The sequence below is a fragment of the Candida parapsilosis genome, contig 006372 (genome assembly GCF_000182765.1).
Source record: "Candida parapsilosis strain CDC317 annotated contig 006372".
NCBI lineage: Eukaryota > Fungi > Ascomycota > Pichiomycetes > Serinales > Debaryomycetaceae > Lodderomyces > Lodderomyces parapsilosis.
Genome location: NW_023503283.1, coordinates 386,942 through 406,705, shown reverse-complemented (window position 1 = coordinate 406,705; position 19,764 = coordinate 386,942). Strand labels below are relative to the sequence as shown.

At 38.1% G+C, this 19,764-nt stretch overlaps 10 protein-coding genes across 10 annotated transcripts; 5 read left to right on the top strand and 5 right to left on the bottom strand. All coding sequences in view use genetic code 12, as the record gives it.

Moving 5' to 3' along the window:
• Positions 1 to 2,652: 2,652 nt before the first annotated feature.
• Positions 2,653 to 3,273, top strand: CPAR2_401840 (helix-turn-helix domain-containing protein; the record flags this gene model as incomplete). Its single annotated transcript, XM_036811070.1, has 1 exon — positions 2,653 to 3,273. The coding sequence occupies one exon, from the start codon at positions 2,653 to 2,655 to the stop codon at positions 3,271 to 3,273; it is 621 nt and encodes a 206-aa protein (XP_036667544.1).
• A 1,857-nt stretch (positions 3,274 to 5,130) lies between these two features.
• Positions 5,131 to 9,627, top strand: CPAR2_401830 (serine/threonine protein kinase; the record flags this gene model as incomplete). The annotated part of the gene is made up of 1 exon (XM_036811069.1): positions 5,131 to 9,627. One exon carries the CDS (start codon positions 5,131 to 5,133, stop codon positions 9,625 to 9,627), a length of 4,497 nt encoding a protein of 1,498 aa, XP_036667543.1.
• A 280-nt stretch (positions 9,628 to 9,907) lies between these two features.
• On the top strand, positions 9,908 to 10,891 carry FGR10 (Fgr10p; the record flags this gene model as incomplete). The annotated part of the gene is made up of 1 exon (XM_036811068.1): positions 9,908 to 10,891. One exon carries the CDS (start codon positions 9,908 to 9,910, stop codon positions 10,889 to 10,891), a length of 984 nt encoding a protein of 327 aa, XP_036667542.1.
• Positions 10,892 to 11,033: 142 nt separating this feature from the next.
• RPL24A (60S ribosomal protein eL24) lies at positions 11,034 to 11,501 on the bottom strand (the record flags this gene model as incomplete). The annotated part of the gene is made up of 1 exon (XM_036811066.1): positions 11,034 to 11,501. The coding sequence occupies one exon, from the start codon at positions 11,499 to 11,501 to the stop codon at positions 11,034 to 11,036; it is 468 nt and encodes a 155-aa protein (XP_036667541.1).
• A 629-nt stretch (positions 11,502 to 12,130) lies between these two features.
• RPL30 (60S ribosomal protein eL30) lies at positions 12,131 to 12,623 on the top strand (the record flags this gene model as incomplete). Its single annotated transcript, XM_036811065.1, has 2 exons — positions 12,131 to 12,133; positions 12,306 to 12,623. The coding sequence occupies 2 exons, from the start codon at positions 12,131 to 12,133 to the stop codon at positions 12,621 to 12,623; spliced, it is 321 nt and encodes a 106-aa protein (XP_036667540.1).
• A 109-nt stretch (positions 12,624 to 12,732) lies between these two features.
• On the bottom strand, positions 12,733 to 13,419 carry SPC34 (Spc34p; the record flags this gene model as incomplete). Its single annotated transcript, XM_036811064.1, has 1 exon — positions 12,733 to 13,419. One exon carries the CDS (start codon positions 13,417 to 13,419, stop codon positions 12,733 to 12,735), a length of 687 nt encoding a protein of 228 aa, XP_036667539.1.
• A 188-nt stretch (positions 13,420 to 13,607) lies between these two features.
• Positions 13,608 to 14,729, top strand: CPAR2_401780 (chromatin DNA-binding HSP70/DnaK family ATPase; the record flags this gene model as incomplete). The annotated part of the gene is made up of 1 exon (XM_036811063.1): positions 13,608 to 14,729. One exon carries the CDS (start codon positions 13,608 to 13,610, stop codon positions 14,727 to 14,729), a length of 1,122 nt encoding a protein of 373 aa, XP_036667538.1.
• Positions 14,730 to 14,867: 138 nt separating this feature from the next.
• CPAR2_401770 (U2-type spliceosomal complex subunit) lies at positions 14,868 to 15,707 on the bottom strand (the record flags this gene model as incomplete). The annotated part of the gene is made up of 1 exon (XM_036811062.1): positions 14,868 to 15,707. The coding sequence occupies one exon, from the start codon at positions 15,705 to 15,707 to the stop codon at positions 14,868 to 14,870; it is 840 nt and encodes a 279-aa protein (XP_036667537.1).
• A 306-nt stretch (positions 15,708 to 16,013) lies between these two features.
• On the bottom strand, positions 16,014 to 16,313 carry CPAR2_401760 (uncharacterized protein; the record flags this gene model as incomplete). Its single annotated transcript, XM_036811061.1, has 1 exon — positions 16,014 to 16,313. One exon carries the CDS (start codon positions 16,311 to 16,313, stop codon positions 16,014 to 16,016), a length of 300 nt encoding a protein of 99 aa, XP_036667536.1.
• Positions 16,314 to 16,878: 565 nt separating this feature from the next.
• CPAR2_401750 (uncharacterized protein) lies at positions 16,879 to 19,008 on the bottom strand (the record flags this gene model as incomplete). The annotated part of the gene is made up of 1 exon (XM_036811060.1): positions 16,879 to 19,008. One exon carries the CDS (start codon positions 19,006 to 19,008, stop codon positions 16,879 to 16,881), a length of 2,130 nt encoding a protein of 709 aa, XP_036667535.1.
• Between the last annotated feature and the right edge of the window lie 756 nt (positions 19,009 to 19,764).

Here is a 19,764-nt window from a genome sequence, read left to right as displayed (position 1 = left end):
CCTTGTTCTAAAACTAATAATTAGGAAGGGGACGACATTTAATTTGAGAAAATGTTAGTAAAACCTTTGAGAAATGAAAGTAGGAAATGACTAAGCTCAAACAAAAAAAAAATTCCGATTTGATGTGATTCCATACTCTTAAATTTATTGCCCTAATTCAACAGGATCGGGTTCTTCAATCTGATTAGAGGTGCGGAAATTACTTTGGGTGAGTAGGTGGTGTAAAAAATATGATGCACTGGTTTGAAAAATTATGTCGTTCTGGTATGAATAAATACGTCGTGTTGGTTTGAATAATAAATGTCGCTTTGGTATGAACAATTATGTCGCACTAGTATGAAATAAAAATAAAAAGACTGTATAAAATGAATATGATTAACCTTATTAACCTTGTTGGTAGTATTGTCTCGGTGCTTATCGTTAGCTCTACAAGAAGAAAGAACATACAGGGAAAGAAAACTTTCCCCATCATCCATCGGCAGCACTAGCTAGAAATACAGTCCATTCTGTCTCAGGTGTCATGCCCTAAATATAGTAATGATAATAAATAGCACATATGCGAACAGTAACTAAAATATGTAGTTTTTGCATTTTTCCCTTTCACTTTGTACCAGCCCATGTATCTTGTTATGATCTTTGAATTCTGGCTTTTCTTACTTTACAAGCTACACGGTATCTTTTAATGTTTAATGTATACTTTTATAGTGGACCGTATATATACTACGTGCCACATGGTGCTCTATGCTAGTTATCTTCCTCATCTTTGAAAGCTTTTAGACATTTGTGGCTCAAAGGTTTTACTATTAGTAATTCTCAAATTACTAATTTCTAAATCGTGCCATTTTTCGATGTTTGCTGTAGTTGATTTGTAAGAATACATGTATTATTAGTGAAGGAGCTTTTAATTCCATATCTGTACATAAATGTACTCCTTTATGTTACCAGTCATTTTTCCTTAACAATATAGGACTTAGAATCGCCACGTGTTATTATATTTGGACCCTCAAGGTGTTAACTTCTCACATGATATTTTTAGCTGCTACTATATTAACCATTAAATCAAATACTCACAGTATCTACACATCCCCATTGTATATAGGCCTTTCTCCTTTTTTTTTTTTGTGATTCTTTAACCTTTGTAAGCAATATATTTTGTAAGACTATCATAAGAATAATTGAACACAAAACTCACATGGCAGTCATAACCAATATAGAAAGAACTTTAGAGCTAAAACTTTGACACAGGTGTAGCCAATACAACGACACCAAACTTTATAAATAGATTTAAAGAATCATCTATCTGGGGATTTGTAACAGGTTTAAGTCTCTACAATTAACTTATTTTGTATAAAATATTGTTCAGTTTCTTTTAAATAGGATTTATTACCTCCCATTACTTTCCACATTTTTTATTTTTACCTTCACAAAGAAAAACCCTTTTAATTATTCACCCAATAACCAACAATAATAACGATAATGATTCCAAGCTTCACCAAAATCTTCGCTGCCATTGCCTTAGTGACAATGATAGTCTTGTTCCTCATCCTTCCTAATGTGTATGCATTCCGCAAGCCGAATATCTTCAAGTTTATAGCTATAGCACTTTATGATTTTATAGTCATTGCCTCATTCACCAACAGTCAGTTTGCTCAAGGCTAGGGGCTTACATGTTTTCGGCATAGAGAGAGCGAGACAATCATGATCAATTATTGGTTTATTATACCTTAGACATTACCATTATTAATCTATATTTAAATTAACAAATAAAAGAAAGGGGAGCTTCAAATTGTGTTAAGCTTAATTAATTGGTGGTAGTTCTTTTCTTCCCATTTTGTCAATCGTACAGTTTGTGTGTAGTTTTTATATTGAAGAGTTGAAGAATTGATTGTTAGTTGCTTGGCACTAAAAGTGAAATAACTGTAGAGTCATAAGGAAAGTGGTCTAGTAAGATGGTGTCTTGAATTCTAGTCGTCTCTGCACGGCTCAGTTCAGTCTATGACAAACTTACATTCTTACCTATTAAGTTGCAGCTAAAGCCGGTCAGTATTGGGTCTTTGCCGAGTCCTGACTTGAGATTTTTTTAGTCAAGGTGAGTAATCAAAGTACAATTCAAAAAGAAATCGTATTTTATACCGAGACAGAGTGAGCACCTCCTATTTTCAAGAGTTTTGCAGCCACACTGAGACTGTTGTCACCAAAATATCATTGTTTCCCATCGACGAGTACAAAGTATATATATAATGCGTGATTGCACTTTTACTTTGTGTTCATCCATGACCTCAAAAGGAAAATACGAAACGAAAGGCTAAGTCACTCCTGAAGACTAGATAGATTGACTCACGCAGAACTTCTTTAGGTTTCGATGGACTTATTTTTTCGGAGAATGCTGTCCTTGCACTTAAGTACCTCCGTAAAACCAACTTTTTGAGTCACTTGTGATCTCGTCCAATAAATGACGTTTATAGTCTTTTTATTTTTGTTTCACCAGCGCAACATTTATTATTCAAATCAATGCGACACACTTTTTTTTCATACTAAGGCGACATAATTATTCAAGCCAACACGACATATTTATTCATACTAGAACGACATAATTTTTCATACCAATGAGACATAAATTGCTCAAACTAGGGCGTCATAATTTTGTTTTATATGATTTTGTTTCGGGTAGGAAAGGAAAATCATAATATAAAATTAAAGGGGGTAATAAATTTCAAGCTGGAGTTACACACCGACAGATATGTGGATCGGCTTGGTAATTGCTTTTCCTTGGACACAGGCCAGATGGCTTTGGAAAGTGAGATAGCCCCATTGGAATCGTGTATTAGTTACAGTGACTACAATGAAACGTTCTATCTAAATGAGAGTGAAGTTGATAACCTGCAATCTGAAATGGAATGTAATAGTGTAGATGTAGATGTGAACATCAGTTCTGAACAAGAAGAAACTTGTAAACGTGAAAGGGGTCCATACAGATACTACTCCGAGGTACAGAAGCAAACATTCTGGCAATTAGTTATCGAAGAAGGAGATTCTGCATATAAGGCTGCACAAGCACTCAATATCAGTTTACAAACAGCTTCTACTTGGAAAAGAAACTGGAATCAGCGAGTCATCTGTGAACTCAATGGTATTTACGAAGAACCTAAAAAGCGTGGCGTGCTTATAGAGACCAAGTATTTGGTACTTGACAATGCAGCCATCCATAAACGTCGTGATCTTGAGTTATTAGTAGCACTGAGTGGAATGGAGCTAGTGTTTTTGCCTCCTTAGTCACCAAGACTAAACGTAATTGAAGAGTTTTAGTCCGTGTATAAGGCTAAACTTAAGCAGAAGCAGTCAAACTTATTTAGAAAAGAACAATTAACTCCAATGGTAAGAGAAGCAATAGCAAAGATAACCTTAGAAAGCTATCAATGTTTCTGTAGATATGCTAATGATTTTATACCATACTGTTTAGAGAAGAGATCTTTTTAAACTATGGACCCCTATCCTTAAATCAATGAATAGAAAGGAAACAGCTTTTAGCTTGGGAAAAAGACTGCAAATACTCTGAGAGAGGACAGTAGAAAATGACTAACCTCATACAAAGAAACTTCTGGATTGATATTATCCCACACTTTTAAACTGGTTTCCCTAATTTGACAGGATCGGGTACATCAACCGGGTTAGAGATACAGAAATTCTTTTGGGTAATTATGTGGTTTGAAAAATTATGTCGCACTACTATGAAATAAAAATAAGGACTGTATTATACTACGGTTGTGTTATAAAAGTTCTAATTAGTACACATGGTTGACTTGTAACTAAGTTTTGCAAACAAAAATACAGTGCATTAAATCCAAAAAAAAAAAAACCACAAAGAGAATGTAAAAAGGAGTGAAGAAATTACTATCCTAATTCTCTATAGATTATGAATAATATCATTTCAACATCTGTTGTGTATAATATTGAATTATCGCACACGACTAGTATTATTTTGCATAGAAAGAAGAAAATGAGGGGAAGAAGAGAGTAGTAACATAGTAACATTTATTATTATGTTGTGTAGAATATATGCATTACATCATCATCGTTGTCATCATCAACATCAACATCAACATCAACTATAGTAAATAGCCGAGCCCCACTTTTGAAATCATATTCTCTTATTTATTATTTTTGTTATGACTACACTTCAGCAAAGGAGTAGAGTACAATTTGTTTCTATTAATGCTTTTCGTTTACAAGTAGAATGCTATTATTATACTATTTATATATTCTATTGATATATATATATATATGTTTGTTGAGGGAGGGTTCTAAGCGAAATAAAAGGGGGTAAAGAGAGTAGTATCAATACCAATTTCTACCCCACCCCTTCCTCGATAATTTGTTTGATTTTTTTTTAGGTGAGTTGATAGCAAAATAAGAGAAGGAGAAAGAGAAAGATAGAGATAGAGGCAGTGTGTTAGTGTGTGTGTTGGTGTGTTGGTGTGTTGGTGTGATTGATCATTCTTTCTTTACATTTATTTGTTACTTGGTACACTACCCTATTTTTGTGCTATATTTTACTCCACTAATTGTTGGGTGTACTTGGTTTTACCTTAAACTTCTAAAGAGAAGGAAATGAATATTGATAATCGTACACCCTGCTACATTAATTACTACTTTTGGGGTGTAGCTTATAAACACCCCACCCCATGTTCAATGTCAGAATCGCTACTAATAAAATTTGTCCTTTGTTTTTGTTGCTGCTTAATCTTTTTTTTTTTTCTGTAGTTGTCTGTTCTATTGTGTTCTGTTCTGGTCCCTCCGTTCCTCCCTATCTCCCTGTCTCTCTGTCTCGCTGTCTCCCTGAATCTCTGTTTCTCTCGGGCGAGAACAGTTCTTTAATTTCGTATTCTTTTTTTATTTTTTATTTTTTATTTTTTTTTTTTTCTTCAAGCACTACGCAATCTACTGACTAAAAATATAGAAAAAAAAAACATCAACACGCAATTTTTAGCAAAAGAAGCAAATAAACCTATAGATCATTAAAGGGTATTACCACTTATAGGTAACTGGCTACTACCACCATTCACAATAGTTGAATACTACATTTTCCACGTTGATTGAGACAATTTGCTTCCATTTCATTTTGACTTTTTGATGTCGCATTCGTCTCCTTCACCGATATTAGTCTCAACTGCAACACAGCAACCACTACAATCAAAGGCACCGTCACAGTCACAGTCACAGCATCTGTATCTTCACCTGCACCTGCATCAACAACAACTTCATCCTCCTCGTTTAGATCACAATTTCAGTCTACAAAGTGAGTCTACTTCCCAAAAACAACAACCACATCTGCAGCAATCAATCACTCCATCCACTCCTCACAGTCAAATGTCGAAGTTGGATCCCCCATTACTAGCAACAAAAACTACACCTTCGACATCTAGCAACACCTTATTTGCAGGAGACGCTTATCTTCAGCGAAAACTTGAATCAAAATCACCCACATTTGGTCTCAAACCACTGGAAATTTCTGGAAAAAGCACACCTCGAGATAATCTAATCCATCATAACTTACCAAGACAAGCCCAAACCGAACAATCATCACAACAATGTTCACCATTCTCTACTCCCAAACGATTATCATTTGATCACATGAGTCAGAATAATGGCCACTCAAACTTGCATTATGGAAACCATCAGTCTGGACACATTGACAGGGATCCCATTTCACCTCGTCAGCTATCATCCACGGACAATGACGCAATGAATAAATTACATGCCAAATTGGAGCACACGAGGGATAAAAACAACAGCATCACTACCACTACCACTACCGCCTCTCATCCAATATTCAGACTTCGATCTCCTCAACCACCTCCGCAATCACCATTAGCACACACACAACTTTTATCACCTCTGCATTCACAGCTATATTTAAACACCAATTCGAGACCTTCAACGCCGTCTGGGTATGATTCACCAGTCAAAGAAACTAAACGTGTATTACTAGAATATGACCCTATAACAAGAAGAAAAGTGTTGAACACTTATGAGATTTTAAAAGAAATTGGAAGAGGTGAACATGGAAAAGTCAAGTTAGCCAAGGATCTAATCAATAATGAATTAGTTGCCATTAAGATTGTCAATAGAAAATCGAAAAAGGAACGACCTTCATTGAGGATACGAAATAGCAATAATGGCAAGACAAGTAGCATCAGTGAACACGAATTAAAAATTAAAAGAGAGATTGCCATTATGAAAAAATGTCGACATAAGCATATCGTCTCATTGAAGGAAGTTTTGGATGATATAAGCTCCTTCAAGATTTATCTCGTGTTGGAGTTTATGGAAAAGGGTGAAATCAAATGGAAGAAGCTTCAACAAGATATAATTCATGGAAAAAATCAACTGGAAAATGACTGCAGTGATCTGGAGATACCTTGTTGTGGACGACAAAGTGGAGGCGCACCTCGCCAACCACATCATCGGTTTTCCACTGAAGAAGATTTACTTTCCAACGAATTCAGTCCCAATTTGACATTTAGACAATCAAGAAAGATTTTTAGAGACGTTTTATTAGGATTGGAGTATCTTCATTTGCAAGGGATTGTACATCGAGATATCAAACCAGCAAACTTGTTGGTATCATCGGACAACACAGTTAAGATTAGTGATTTTGGTGTTTCAATTGCTTCCTCCTTGATTGAGGAAGATCAAGGGATCTTGGTTAATGAGTTGGATTTAGCGAAAACTGCCGGAACACCAGCATTTTTTGCTCCTGAATTATGCCAACTCGATGGGGAGGAGGATGATGACAATGATGGCGATGGCAGCAACAGCAGCGATGGCGATACCACCGATGCATCATCCACTAAAAAATCACCCAGGATTGACTACAAGATTGACATTTGGGCGCTAGGTGTAACATTGTATTGTTTATTATTTGGAAAAGTCCCATTCAATGCTGATTCCGAGTTTGAGCTTTTCAATGTGATTGTTAATCAGCCATTACAATTCCCACCTGATATTGAATCTTTCAATTCTCCAGGATGGGTTACTGAAGAAGAATTTGAACTTGCCAAAGATTTGTTGTCGAAGCTTTTAAAGAAAAAGAGTTTCGAAAGGATTACAATACAAGAGATTAAAGAGCATCCGTTTACACTCATGGACCTCGACAATAATCTTGAAGCATTGCATGAATTGTTTAATTTGAATTCGTCAACGGCAAACAGTCCCTTGGACTTTAACTTGAGCGATCAAGATATTGTGACTAATGATGAGATTGAAAACGCTATAATTGGTTGTGGAACTAGAATCAAACGAAGTTTGGTTAAAGCAATCAAAGCCGGTGGCATTAAGGATTCCGAGTTGAAGAGTAAATTTCAAGCTTTGCAAATGGAACATTCCAAGAGTGAATCCAGCGATGAATCTTCAAGTGGGTATTCAACATTCAATTCAAGCTATAAATTGAGCTCATTGCCGCACAATACCCACTCTGTAATCTTGTCTGAACAGCCAATGGTTATTTCATCACCATTGCAATTGAATGGCGAAGATGCACGACCAACAAAGACGAGATCGAGAACTGATTCATTCACACATAATCCTCATGTGCCGTCGCATTTATCACAACAGGTTTCTAGCAATTCAAGCTCGCCAGTTTCGGTACAAACACCAGTTGCAATTTCTGGATCTAATGGAAGTCATAGAGATGGTTCAAAGAGCTTGCTTCATGAACGTCTAGACTCACAAAGTGGTACTCCCAGTAGACGTGGAAGCTTTGCCCGTAAAAGTTTCATCCACGACATTATTGAATCACACAGTGGAGCATCCAGCAGAAGAGGTAGTGCTGCTGCCATTCCAATTGTTGAAGCGCCACAAATTGAAACGAAGCGGAATGTTGGTGGTAATTTATATTTGAAAAATCAATCCATTGTCGATACATTCAAAGGTATACAAGAGCAAGACGATAAACGGAGACGATCAAGTTTGTTTTCCAATAATATTGGGACATCAAACAAGAATTCGATATCACAAGATGTGCACTCCAATCAATCATCGCTTGGACAACTGGTGTACACCAACCAATCATCGTCACCACAACTCCCACAACTACCCCCACAACAACAACAACAACAACAACAACAACAACAACAACAACAACAACAACAACAACAACAACAACAACAACAACAACAACAACAACAACAACAACAACAACAACAACAAAAGGAGACGTCTTCTGCGCTTGTTACTCCAATCCCAGTACCCGCAGTAAAACCAAATTTTGAATTTTTCCGCAATACCGGTTTGAAGCTGGATGATTTGTCAGACACTGATCCGACCCAAGGAGCCAGACGTGAACTGCAGTTGTTTAAATTCATTGATAAAACAACAGACAATCTGGTTGAAGGTGACCCTATTGGATCATCATTTATGTCATTACCATTGACCGGCAGTTTTGCGTCCTTGGATAGTATCAATGATGAAGTGTTGCATTTGAAGTATAAACCAGTAACCATTACCGATCCAAATGAGGAGCGTCCTATTACTTCGTTGAGGAAGAGATCAAGTTTTTCCGATTCAAACTTGCTCAAGAATGTTACGAATCCTACAGCTGATTTGAATAACAAATTCGAGTCATTCAACTTGGAAGACCTGATGAATGTTGGTAAACAAAGTAGGGGTGCGAAGCGATTGAGTGATGATGATGGAGTTGCACCCGGAGCTAAACCAGTGATTTCATTGACAAGACAATCAAGTAGTGAGTCGTATTCTTCGTATTCTTCTTCCTCCAGTGGCTGTTCCAACAATGATTCTGCCGCTGAAGAAGATGAAGAAGATGATGATGATGAAGAGGAGGATGAAGAGGACTCCAATGAGGACTCCGATGAGGATTCCGATGAGGAAAACCTAACACTCGCATTCCACTCTAAAGTGACACCAACAAGAAGACCTCCATTTTTATCAATTGGTCAACGTTCTAAATCGCATGATTCAAGGTTACCTTATATCGTTTCACGAGGTGAATCTGTAGGTGATACCACCGACGCTGTCATATTTAATAGTGACTCACACGATTTTGAAGATGTGCCTATGGATTTGATTGATTCCACCACCCCAGATAATGCATCTAGGTCCACTGTACAATCTATTCAGTTCAAGCAAGGGCCACCATCATCACAAGAGCACAGCAGCACCGGCTCATCATCAAAGCATCTCGATCCATCAACAATACCATCAATACCGTCACCACAACGGTCGTCTCAACTGCAGCTACTGCAATCGCCACGACGCCCACAACTGTCGGCTGCCAAGAGCAACGACGACAAGAAGGCCCAATTCTTGGCTCAAATAACTGCATCACAACAGAAACAACCACCATCAACACCTCAAGCCATACTTCGTGAAAACATTTTCCATCATCAATTCAATAATCATTACAACAAGGCACCAGTATATTCAAACTTTCCCAATTCGAACCATTTAGGCAACAACCCTCAACAAATTGTGGAATCATCCGCAAAAAAGTATAAGCAAAACCGCCCCAATTATTATCGCTCCAATTCTGTTGCCGTGGGGATTTTGCAACATACACTGGATGAAATGTTGGAGGATATGATTGAACAAAGAAAGGAGAAGGCGTGAAGGAGTGAGAATCGAACTTTTGCGTTTGTATAAAGTTGGTGTTGGTTTATAGAAAAAGTAAAAAAAAAAAGGTGAAGAAAGCCGTAGAGATACACCTTTACACGTTGGTTTGGTACTTAGCTCTGACTCGTCTGTACCTATTGAGGAATATGGGATAGCAACATGTGTGTCTAGTAGCTTTGCCAAAAAAAAAAGAAAGCTAGGAATGGTAGCGGTTATAGGATTATACTCTTGATCATTTCTCTCTCCTTCAATGAAGTAGTTGTCATCGTATGTGTGTATGCAAATCGAATTAGACCAAGTCGTCGTACTCCACATAGGTGCCGGAAACCATAAGCAGAAGAATAACAATGAATACGTAAAATTGATGAAGCAGGCTTTGAAAAAGAGCAACGTCATTGAAGTCAATGACATTTTAGAACACTCATCATTGACCAATACTGGATATGGGTCAAGTTTGAATGTATTGGGCGAAGTGGAGATAGACGCTAGCTATATCAAAAGCAATGGTGAGACGGGCGCTTTATCTGGCTTACAAGTTGATTCACCGACAAAAGAGATGTTTCGAATTTTCAACAAGATTGATGATTTGTATAATAGAGAAGCTAATCTATCACGACCATTGAGTTTGCATTGTGCAAGCTTGAGCAGATTTATGAATATTCCCGTCAATGAACACCTTGTATCCCCCAAATCTAAAAAGATTTATGATATGTATAAAGATACTGTATTTCGATTTCCCCATCAAGAAATTGAAGTAAATGACACAATTGGATCGCTTGTAATTGACACTAATTCAAACCAAACTGTACTTGCCACTACATCCGGAGGTCATTTTTTCAAACTTTCAGGAAGAATAGGTTGTGCCGGGATCATTGGGGCTGGAATCTATTATGAACAAGTGGGGGATTTGGAAATTAGTTGTATGTGTTCTGGGAACGGAGAGCAAATTGTTCAAAATTCGTTAGCTCAGTTGATTGTCAAAAACATCAGTCGTATGGATGATGAAGGAGAGTATGGGGTACAGTTGCAAAAGCTTATTTTTGCAAAAGCACGAAATATGTATTGTGGTTTCATTGTTGTATTAAAGAGAGCAAGTAGAGGAGGAGGAGGAGAAGGAGAAGGAGGAGGAATTCAACTACTTTACGGCCACACAACTGAGACTTTCTACTTTGGTACTAGAGTTAACAATGCAACACGAGTTGTGTTGAGTTGTGCTGAAAAGGACGGTAAATTCACCTTTGGTGAATATAAACTCAAATAGAAAAAAAACAACGACGCCGTTGAATTCATTGTATATATCCATGTTCTTTTAAAATACACACATTATTAAAACACCTCTTCTCCCCGTGTTTCGACATTCTCATTATTTACTTTCAAGTTCATTTTGGTAAACATCAACTCACTTAACGGGAAGTAGCCTTGACTTTTTGGAATGAACCTTTAGCACTTTGCTTAGAGACGACTGGGTTACCAGCAGCAGCGGCTTTAGCCTTTTCAGCTTTTCTGGCAGCCTTGGCAGCCTTCTTAGCTTCCTTGTCCTTGGCCAATTTAGAGTCTCTAGCAGCTTTTCTTTCAGATGGCTTTTGGCTTCTTCTTTCCTTAATCAATTCCAATGAAGCACCAACAATGGCTCTTTGGTGCTTGACAGTCTTTCTGGTTCTCTTTTTTGAGGTTTCTTCAGAAATACCCTTCTTGTGGTGTCTTCTGTACAAAACAGTCCATGAAATTCTTCTTGGGTTCTTTCTTTGGTGGAAAAGGGAGGCAGATTTTGATGATTGGAATCTGAAAACTTTGGAGTCACCTCTGACAAACAAAGTACCTCTACCTGGGTAAATTTTAGAACCTGAAAAGGAATCAACTTCGATCTTCATTTTTCTAAGAAATCGTTAGTATTTGATGTTGAAAAATGGAGCACAATTACCTAGGTCCAAAGGAAGTAGAAACACAACCGGGTGTGGGGTTGAGGGAAGATGAGGTTGTCTAGTGTATTCTCCGACCCTTATCTCGTGCAAACAGCAATCACCTTGTAAATCTATTCGACAACTTGGCACATCGTGTCATGGGTACGTTTCTCCTCCATGGGCGTGAGGCGCAACCGTAGAGACCTATGTTTCCTCTCTTTATTAATCCCAAATATTGTGTCTCCCGTACTGAAGCTCTCTTCACATACCTATTGCGTTGTTAATTGGTCAAAGGAAGGTAAACTTGATAACCGATTGTAAATTTCAAACCTTCTGTAGATTTTTTCGTTGTGTGTGTGTGTGTGTGTGTGTGTGTGCTACCAAAGAAAAAAAAATTATACATCCAATTAGGGCTACGACCACAACAACTTTTTTCAGCACGTGAGAGAAAACGCAAAAAAGAAATGAAAGTGATTCGCCTCCTCATGCGAGAGATAAATTTTCATCATCCTAATTCTATTCATTAGCTTGGCTCTTCTTTCACCACATCAAGACCGGAGTGTAACCCTTTGATAACTACAGATAATTAAAACACAGCGATGGTCAGTATACTTTAAAAAATAACTATATCAACATGATGACTTTGAAGCCGTGACGCTTCCGCCTTGTTTAGGGCATTGCATTTCAATGTATGTCAAAGGTTGTTTCAAAAGTCGACGTTCGATGTTTAAATGATTTACAAGAACTTACAGTACTAACAAGATACCCTTGCAGGCACCAAAATCAGCTAAGAACCAAGAAAACATCAACGCCAAATTGGCTTTGTCCATGAAATCAGGTAAATATACCTTGGGCTACAAATCAGTTGTCAAATCATTGAGAACCGGTAAAGCCAAGTTGGTCATCATTGCTGCTAACACCCCAGTTTTGAGAAAATCCGAATTGGAATACTACGCTATGTTGTCAAAGACCCCAGTTTACTACTTTCAAGGTGGTAACAATGAATTGGGTACCGTTTGTGGTAAATTGTTCAGAGTTGGTACTTTGTCAATTTTGGACGCCGGTGATTCAGATATTCTTACCTCAGTTTAAGATAATGATTTAGGATGATTATACGATTTACATAATTGTCAATGTATTATTATTATTATGTTGGGGATAGACATGTATACACTGTAGGGACGCATGCTTGGGGTATACATCAAACCCTCTTATCCAAGATAGCTTGCAATTGTCGAATTCTATTTTCTTCTTTCTCTATTTCAGCATCGACGTCAATCAACTCGCCACTGCTTGCAACATGATCAGTGGGAACTTTAAACTCTTTCCATAAGGTTTGCTTGGTTTGGGTCAATTCCGTCTCCATATTTGCAATCTCATCATTTACATTGACAAACTCTTGTCTCAATTGCTCTAGTTTGCCTCTGATTGTATCGTAATCTTCAATCAAACTTGGATATTTATCCACAACAACGGTGAAATCTTCAATTGCTTGGTGCAAGTCATCACTTTCCTGAAACTTAAGGTCGATTTTAGCAGGAAACGGATCAGGTCGGTATAATGTAGGTAGTCTAACTATTGGCTGTTCATAATCAACATTTTCCGACTCATTCATCATAATAAAAGAGGGATCATCGAAATCGTATTCATGGTACATTGACTTTCCATCAACTCTTTCTACCCTCGGGTCGTCTAGAGTGGATTGATTTCCAGTTGCATTGGTAATCTTGTATAATCGTCGCTCATCAGCTGTAGGATCACGTAATAAAGTTTGTATTGGTGGTGGATTGACTATGGAATTAGTAAACATGCCTGGCGTTTCAAACACATATGATTCCACTGATTGTGCGGCCCTATCTATCCGGTCTAACTCATTTGAAAGAGACATTGCTGAAGCGTGTGGGACACCGTGGGTGTGAGCTTTACTCTTGGAGGTGTATTGTTTTGTTTATATTTTATTTTGTGCAGCGCCGCACTAATGACCTACTTTGGGATCCCATCGAAGAAGGTTTTGAACTTTTCATACAACTCATTTCCCTCTTCACCACTAATACTAGTAGACACTAACATACACACATGACAGTTGATCTAGATCAATACCTCAAGCCAGGCAAGGATCACTACATAGCTTTGGGCCTTGAAGGATCAGCAAATAAGCTAGGTGTCGGAGTAATCAAGCATTCAAAGGGTCAATTGTCTCCTTCTAATCGAGCTGAAGTATTATCAAACATCAGAGACACTTATATAACGCCTCCTGGGGAAGGATTTCTTCCACGGGACACAGCAAGACATCATCGTAATTGGGTAGTTCGAGTAATAAAGAAAGCTTTAGCCACGGCAAAGATCAAGGGGTCAGATATTGATGTTATTTGTTTTACTCAAGGTCCAGGAATGGGAGCACCATTACAGAGTGTGGTGATAGCAGCAAGAACATTGGCGCAGTTATGGGATTTGCCGTTAGTAGGTGTCAATCACTGTGTTGGTCATATCGAGATGGGACGTGAAATCACTGGCGCAAACAATCCAGTGGTGTTGTATGTAAGTGGTGGGAATACTCAAGTCATTGCTTACTCCAAACAACGATATAGGATATTTGGTGAAACTTTGGATATTGCCATTGGTAACTGTCTTGACCGATTTGCGAGAACATTGAAAATCCCGAATGAGCCTGCGCCCGGATATAACATAGAACAAATGGCCAAAAAGGGGAAACATTTGGTTAACTTGCCTTATACTGTGAAAGGAATGGACTTGTCCATGTCTGGAATTTTGGCCTATATCGATGGCGTAGCCAAGGACCTATTCAGTCAAAAGCAAAGCAAGACCCTTGTTGATGAAGAAACTGGGGAACCAATCACTGCTGAAGATTTGTGTTTCTCTTTACAAGAGATCCTATTTAGCATGTTGGTGGAAATAACTGAACGCGCATTAGCCCATGTCGATAGCAATCAAGTACTAATCGTTGGTGGTGTTGGGTCCAACGAGCGATTGCAAGAGATGATGAAGTTGATGATTGAAGATCGTAAAAATGGACAGATTTTTGCTACTGATGAACGATTTTGTATTGACAATGGTATCATGATAGCGCATGCTGGATTGTTGCAGTATCGAACAGGGCAAACAAATGAGCTTATGGATACGGTGTGCACACAAAGATTTAGGACAGACGAAGTGTTTGTGAAATGGAGAGATGATTGATTAATAGATAAAGAATAGAGGCTTTCCAATGTAGACAACATCTACATCGATCCACGATTTGAGACAATGACCCGTTTCGATTCGTATAATTTGTGATCGTATATTGAATTAACAATTTTCGAAAAAACAAATAGGAAATTAAAATGACTCCTTTTTGTCAGATACGGATTGAACATACTGATTAAGAATAGCATTGACTACTGGGTTGTTCGTCCATTGATCCCCTCCTAGACCAAATTCCTTGTTGCATGATCGTAGCAAACTTGCCAACTTTCGAACTCTGGTACCATCCCATTTCTGTGCTCGTGAATAATCGTACCCGGTTGCCGCATCTAGCGCATCTGGGTCTTCATATTGTATTCTTGCATAAGCATAGTGATCATCAGATTCGAGCAATTCAACGTTCTTGATTTTACCAAATATGCTCATGATTTCCATGATTGTGCTCTCGTCAATATCCACATCGGGTCTTTGTTTGTACTTCAACCGGGCAGTAAACTGTGGACTTGTACTGAAATCGGGTATTTCCAATAGTGGTAGATCATAGATACTTGTAGTGACCCTTGGTGTCTCCTCTAATGTTCGTTCTTCAAGTGTTCTGCGTTGTTTAACTCCATCTTCACGAAGTTTCTCAATCTTAGCCAAAGTTGGCGGCAGTTGCCGTTCCTTCTCCTTTAGTTTCCTTTGCAAGTCCCCGACAGGAGCAGGCTTTTTTTTTCTTGGTTTCGATGAGTTTTTAGTATAAGCACAGATCAAATCATCATATTGCTTTCGTAATGGAGGATCGGAAAGGATCTCATATGCTGTCCTAATCAAATTGAAATCTAGTCCATTGGTCTTGGGCTTATCGGGATGACACCTCAAGGCTAAATAATGATAAGCTCGTCGTATTTCTTCAATAGTTGCATTGCGATGGACCTTGAGGACTCTGAACAAATCAATATTCCTCTCTACCATTAGCCGTACCGATTCAACCATTGTGGGTAATGTGTTGTGTTGTAGATGTTGCGTTGAAAGTATAAGTAGTAAAATACCACAGTTGGAGATTTTGATTCTCTCCTGCGACCTCAAGCTATCACAATCAACGCACTTGGACGCCGAAAACAGAAATTGCTACGACTATGATATAAGTCTAACGATATTCATTTCTTTCTTTTCAGTAAGTTTTGATATTATACAAACTACCCTAGTAATATAAACAAACGCATCAAAGGTAGTTGCGTTGTCTCTTTGTGCAACGAAGTTTGACATTGCCGTTCGTCTCTCCTATAGTCCCACATCGCCTTAAGCTTTTACAGTCCTCAAACCATGGTTGGATCTGAAGATAGCATCTCCTTCAGCATATCCTCTTCCCAATCCGAATCCGATCCCTAACCATACAGGGAATTGTCTTCTTTTAAAAAATAATATTGATGCTAATACTCCACCGCCAAAACCTAAACCTGTTTTGATTAAAGCATTGGATAATACTACATCCCACTTGTCATTAAGTAAGTTTTGTGACGAGGTTGGTATGATTTGGGAAGCTGGAGTGGATGAGGTTGGGGCAGAAGTTGATGATGCTGATGCAGTTGTGCTTGACATGATTTATATATGTGATTATTTTGTTCGTCTATTAAAAGAAAACGTTATTAGGTTCTCTCAATTGTATGTTTATGCTATAGTTCAGTTGCCGTGATGTTCGAATTGGTTCCTTTGCACGTATTATTTTGCTTTTGCTATGGTTTATCGTCAATGCTATTTTTTTTTTTCACCTTTTCGGGTTGAGTGAATTTTTTTTTTCTTTTTCTCGTGCGATTTGGTTGGTCAATCAATGCTAATTTGTCTAAGTAAAGAACGCAACAGAAGGTAGAGGAATGTTTGCTACATTCTTTAGCGAGCAGATGTAAAGGTTCTTGCAATTGTCCGCCTCTATTCAGTGATAAAAAACTTAAGTGAATAAATAATGTAATGGTACCAGTTTTCTCTCTTGCCACTATATTACTTTCAGCACAGAAAATATTTGGGTGCAAATTGGTACCAATACTAATCAAAGTGAAATAAAACTCGTAAAACCCGCCATAAGGGTGTCAGTAAGAGGATATTTACGTCTTTATTCATTGCTCTAATCACAAAGATATCTAATACTGTCTACATCTCTATTTACCCTTCAAAAATTACTATTCATCATCCTCCTGACATCACTTTTCCTATTACTTGGTAACAAATCATTCTCTGGTCCGTTCAAATCGCTATGTCCAAATTGAGCATGCAATTGGTTTGTATTAGGTAACGACCCAGCGGGTTTAAACTTACGCGATTTGGTAATTTCAGTAACTGGATTCAACATTACTACCGATGATCTAGAAACTTGGGTTGCTGAGGGGATAGATGTGTTCGAATTTGCTTTTGCATTGGTTTGATATATTGGGTGTTGTTGTTGTTGTTGTTGTTGTTGTGGTTGTTGCTGTTGAGGGAAGTAGTTCACCCCTTGTTTGCGGTTGTAGTTGGGCTGGCTGGTGAACGATGATTGAGATTGTATGCTGGGCGAATTTATGGGAGAAGTCCAAACATTATCGTTTTCAATAGGAACAAATGGTTGTTTGCCTTCTGGTGGTGACGTGACGGTTTGGTTCTTAGCACGAGGTCTGAAATCAGTAAATGTTTGTATTGTCGATTTACGAAGATCAGATGGGTTACGCAACTGTTGCAAGGGGGGCAAAGGACGAGGTGGGACTTGCTGCTGCTGTTGTTGTCGAAGCTGCTGTTGCTGTCTTTGGTAATAGTAGTACTGTTGTTGTTGGAATTGTTGATACAATTGTGGGTCAACAGGGGTTCCATACTGTTGTTGATACTGTTGATTAAAGTGGTTGTAATACATTTGTTGTTGTTGTTGTTGATATTGATATGCCTCTTCTGGATCCACATACACTGAAGATGTATTACTATACCTCTTCGCATAATCTGCATCAACTCTCAAATCCTCATTGATTTGTTCCCCTTGAATAGGTTCAACCTCGCTCGCTTCACCTTCACCTTGCTCAGGATGTCTCTTTACAGCTTCTCCATCTTTGTCAAAATAAACCTTGTATACAGATTTCATGCGTTTGATTTCCTCTTGTTGCATTGGCGTGAGCTTCTCTAATTCCTCATCATCATCACCATCTTCATCTTCAGCATCACTGTCATTTTTCAACAAATTGAATGCTGAAATTCTAGGTGACTTGTTGATTTTACCCGATTTCTTGTGAATTGGATTTGTATTGGATTCAGCTGACGAGGAGGACACGGCATCATCTTCATTTGAAGCATCTTTGTTTACACCCTTTTTCAAGTTTTGCATTGGGATTGTTTCCAAAGTACTATCCTTTGTTTCATGTGGATGGCGGTCATCGTTGAAAGGTGACATCTCAGTTGAATCATGGTGTTCAGTGTCGTCCCCTTCATCAACAACTATTTGCGGAATTGCGTTATTGACTGCCATTTCTGACTCATTCTCATAAGTTATACCAAAATTATTGTCCTGTGGAGATATGACTCCACTATCATCAGACGCAGATCCACCAGATTCATCCAAAATACTCGACACCTCATGTGATGCTTCATGGAGGACGGGATTGGATTCATTAGGGATATTTGTATACTGCTTACCATCAATTTTCTTCAGTGGACTGATTTGAGAACTTGGCTTTCTTGAATGGGTGTTCGAGCTCATCTTCAAAGCGGCATCAATATGCATTGAATTGGCTCTAGTTTGGATATTAGGCGTATGATATCCTTGCAGATCACCCAAGTTTCTAGCATAGTCATCCAAGGAAAGTTTCGACCCGGTTTGGTGCTGATAAGGTAAAACAAAACTATCTAGATAGGGATCTTGTGATTTTCTTGCCATATGCTGAGTGTACCGTCTATCGCCGCCAAAATTGCTTTGTCTATTTATTTGCTCCATAGGGTATCTGATTGAGTTTCTATTGTGGAATGGATCTTCATGTTTCATTTCAGGATAATCAGGCAAAGCAGTAGCTTCACCAGTTTCGTAAAAATCTGGGTCACGTTCCAAATCCTCCTTTTTATCTTTACGATAGTTTCTGTAAAGAAAATAACCCAAGACACAAAGAATGGCGACAACAGGTAAAACGATGGACAAGGCAATTGTGAGACTATCATTACTCACTGGTTTCTCACATTCCGAGGAGTTAGAATGCTTTTTGCAATAGTCGGAACTGGTTTCACTATCGTCATCTGATGTCTTGGATGCTCGTTCGTACAAGTAAATTGTTGGGGTAGTGATTGAATACATTATGGAGTGGAATGCACGGAGGTACAAATATATGCAAATGGAATAGCTCTAGCTTTTGAAACGAGTGACTGGAATTTGTTGAAACGGACCACCAATGAGGTTGATGCTAGATCCTTTTACTGTAGGTTTAAATAAAATGCAAATTGATAAAAATGGACAAGACTTTTTTTTTATTTGGAAGATCTCCTCGTAAATGTTATATTCACCTCAATTCGTGTAAACCTTGTTCTATTTTTAATGCTAAAGTTTGAACAGAACACACTCTCTTCCGTGAATTCACACTTGTTTAGCAGCAAATGGAAGAAAAAGAAACTCAACAGATCAAAAGAATGTTATGAAACAGACCAACCAAAATCAATTGTATTTTTTCTTTTAAGAGGTGGCTTTCTAAAAGTGGATAAATTGCATAAAAAATTTTCTATTTGAGTCTGATGTTGGCAGACGCCCAATTGATGTTTACCTAAGCAGCTCTTTTTTTGTTTACCTTTTTGTTCTTTTAATTTTTTTCATACTAGACGCGTATTGAAATTACACAAGAGATAACAAGAATGAAATGTTGATGCTCGATGATGTATAAAGGGGTATATATCAAAGGAAGAGAACATTGTTGCGGGAACGTTATGGAACTGCTGGCCGCTAAATCCAAGCCATGCAAATTCAACGGTTTTCCCTTGAAGGTGTAGGTATCTTTTCTGATCCTTTCGACGCTTGACACTAACATCTGAGTTCTTCGCTTTGTTTCGGTATCTGATCTAT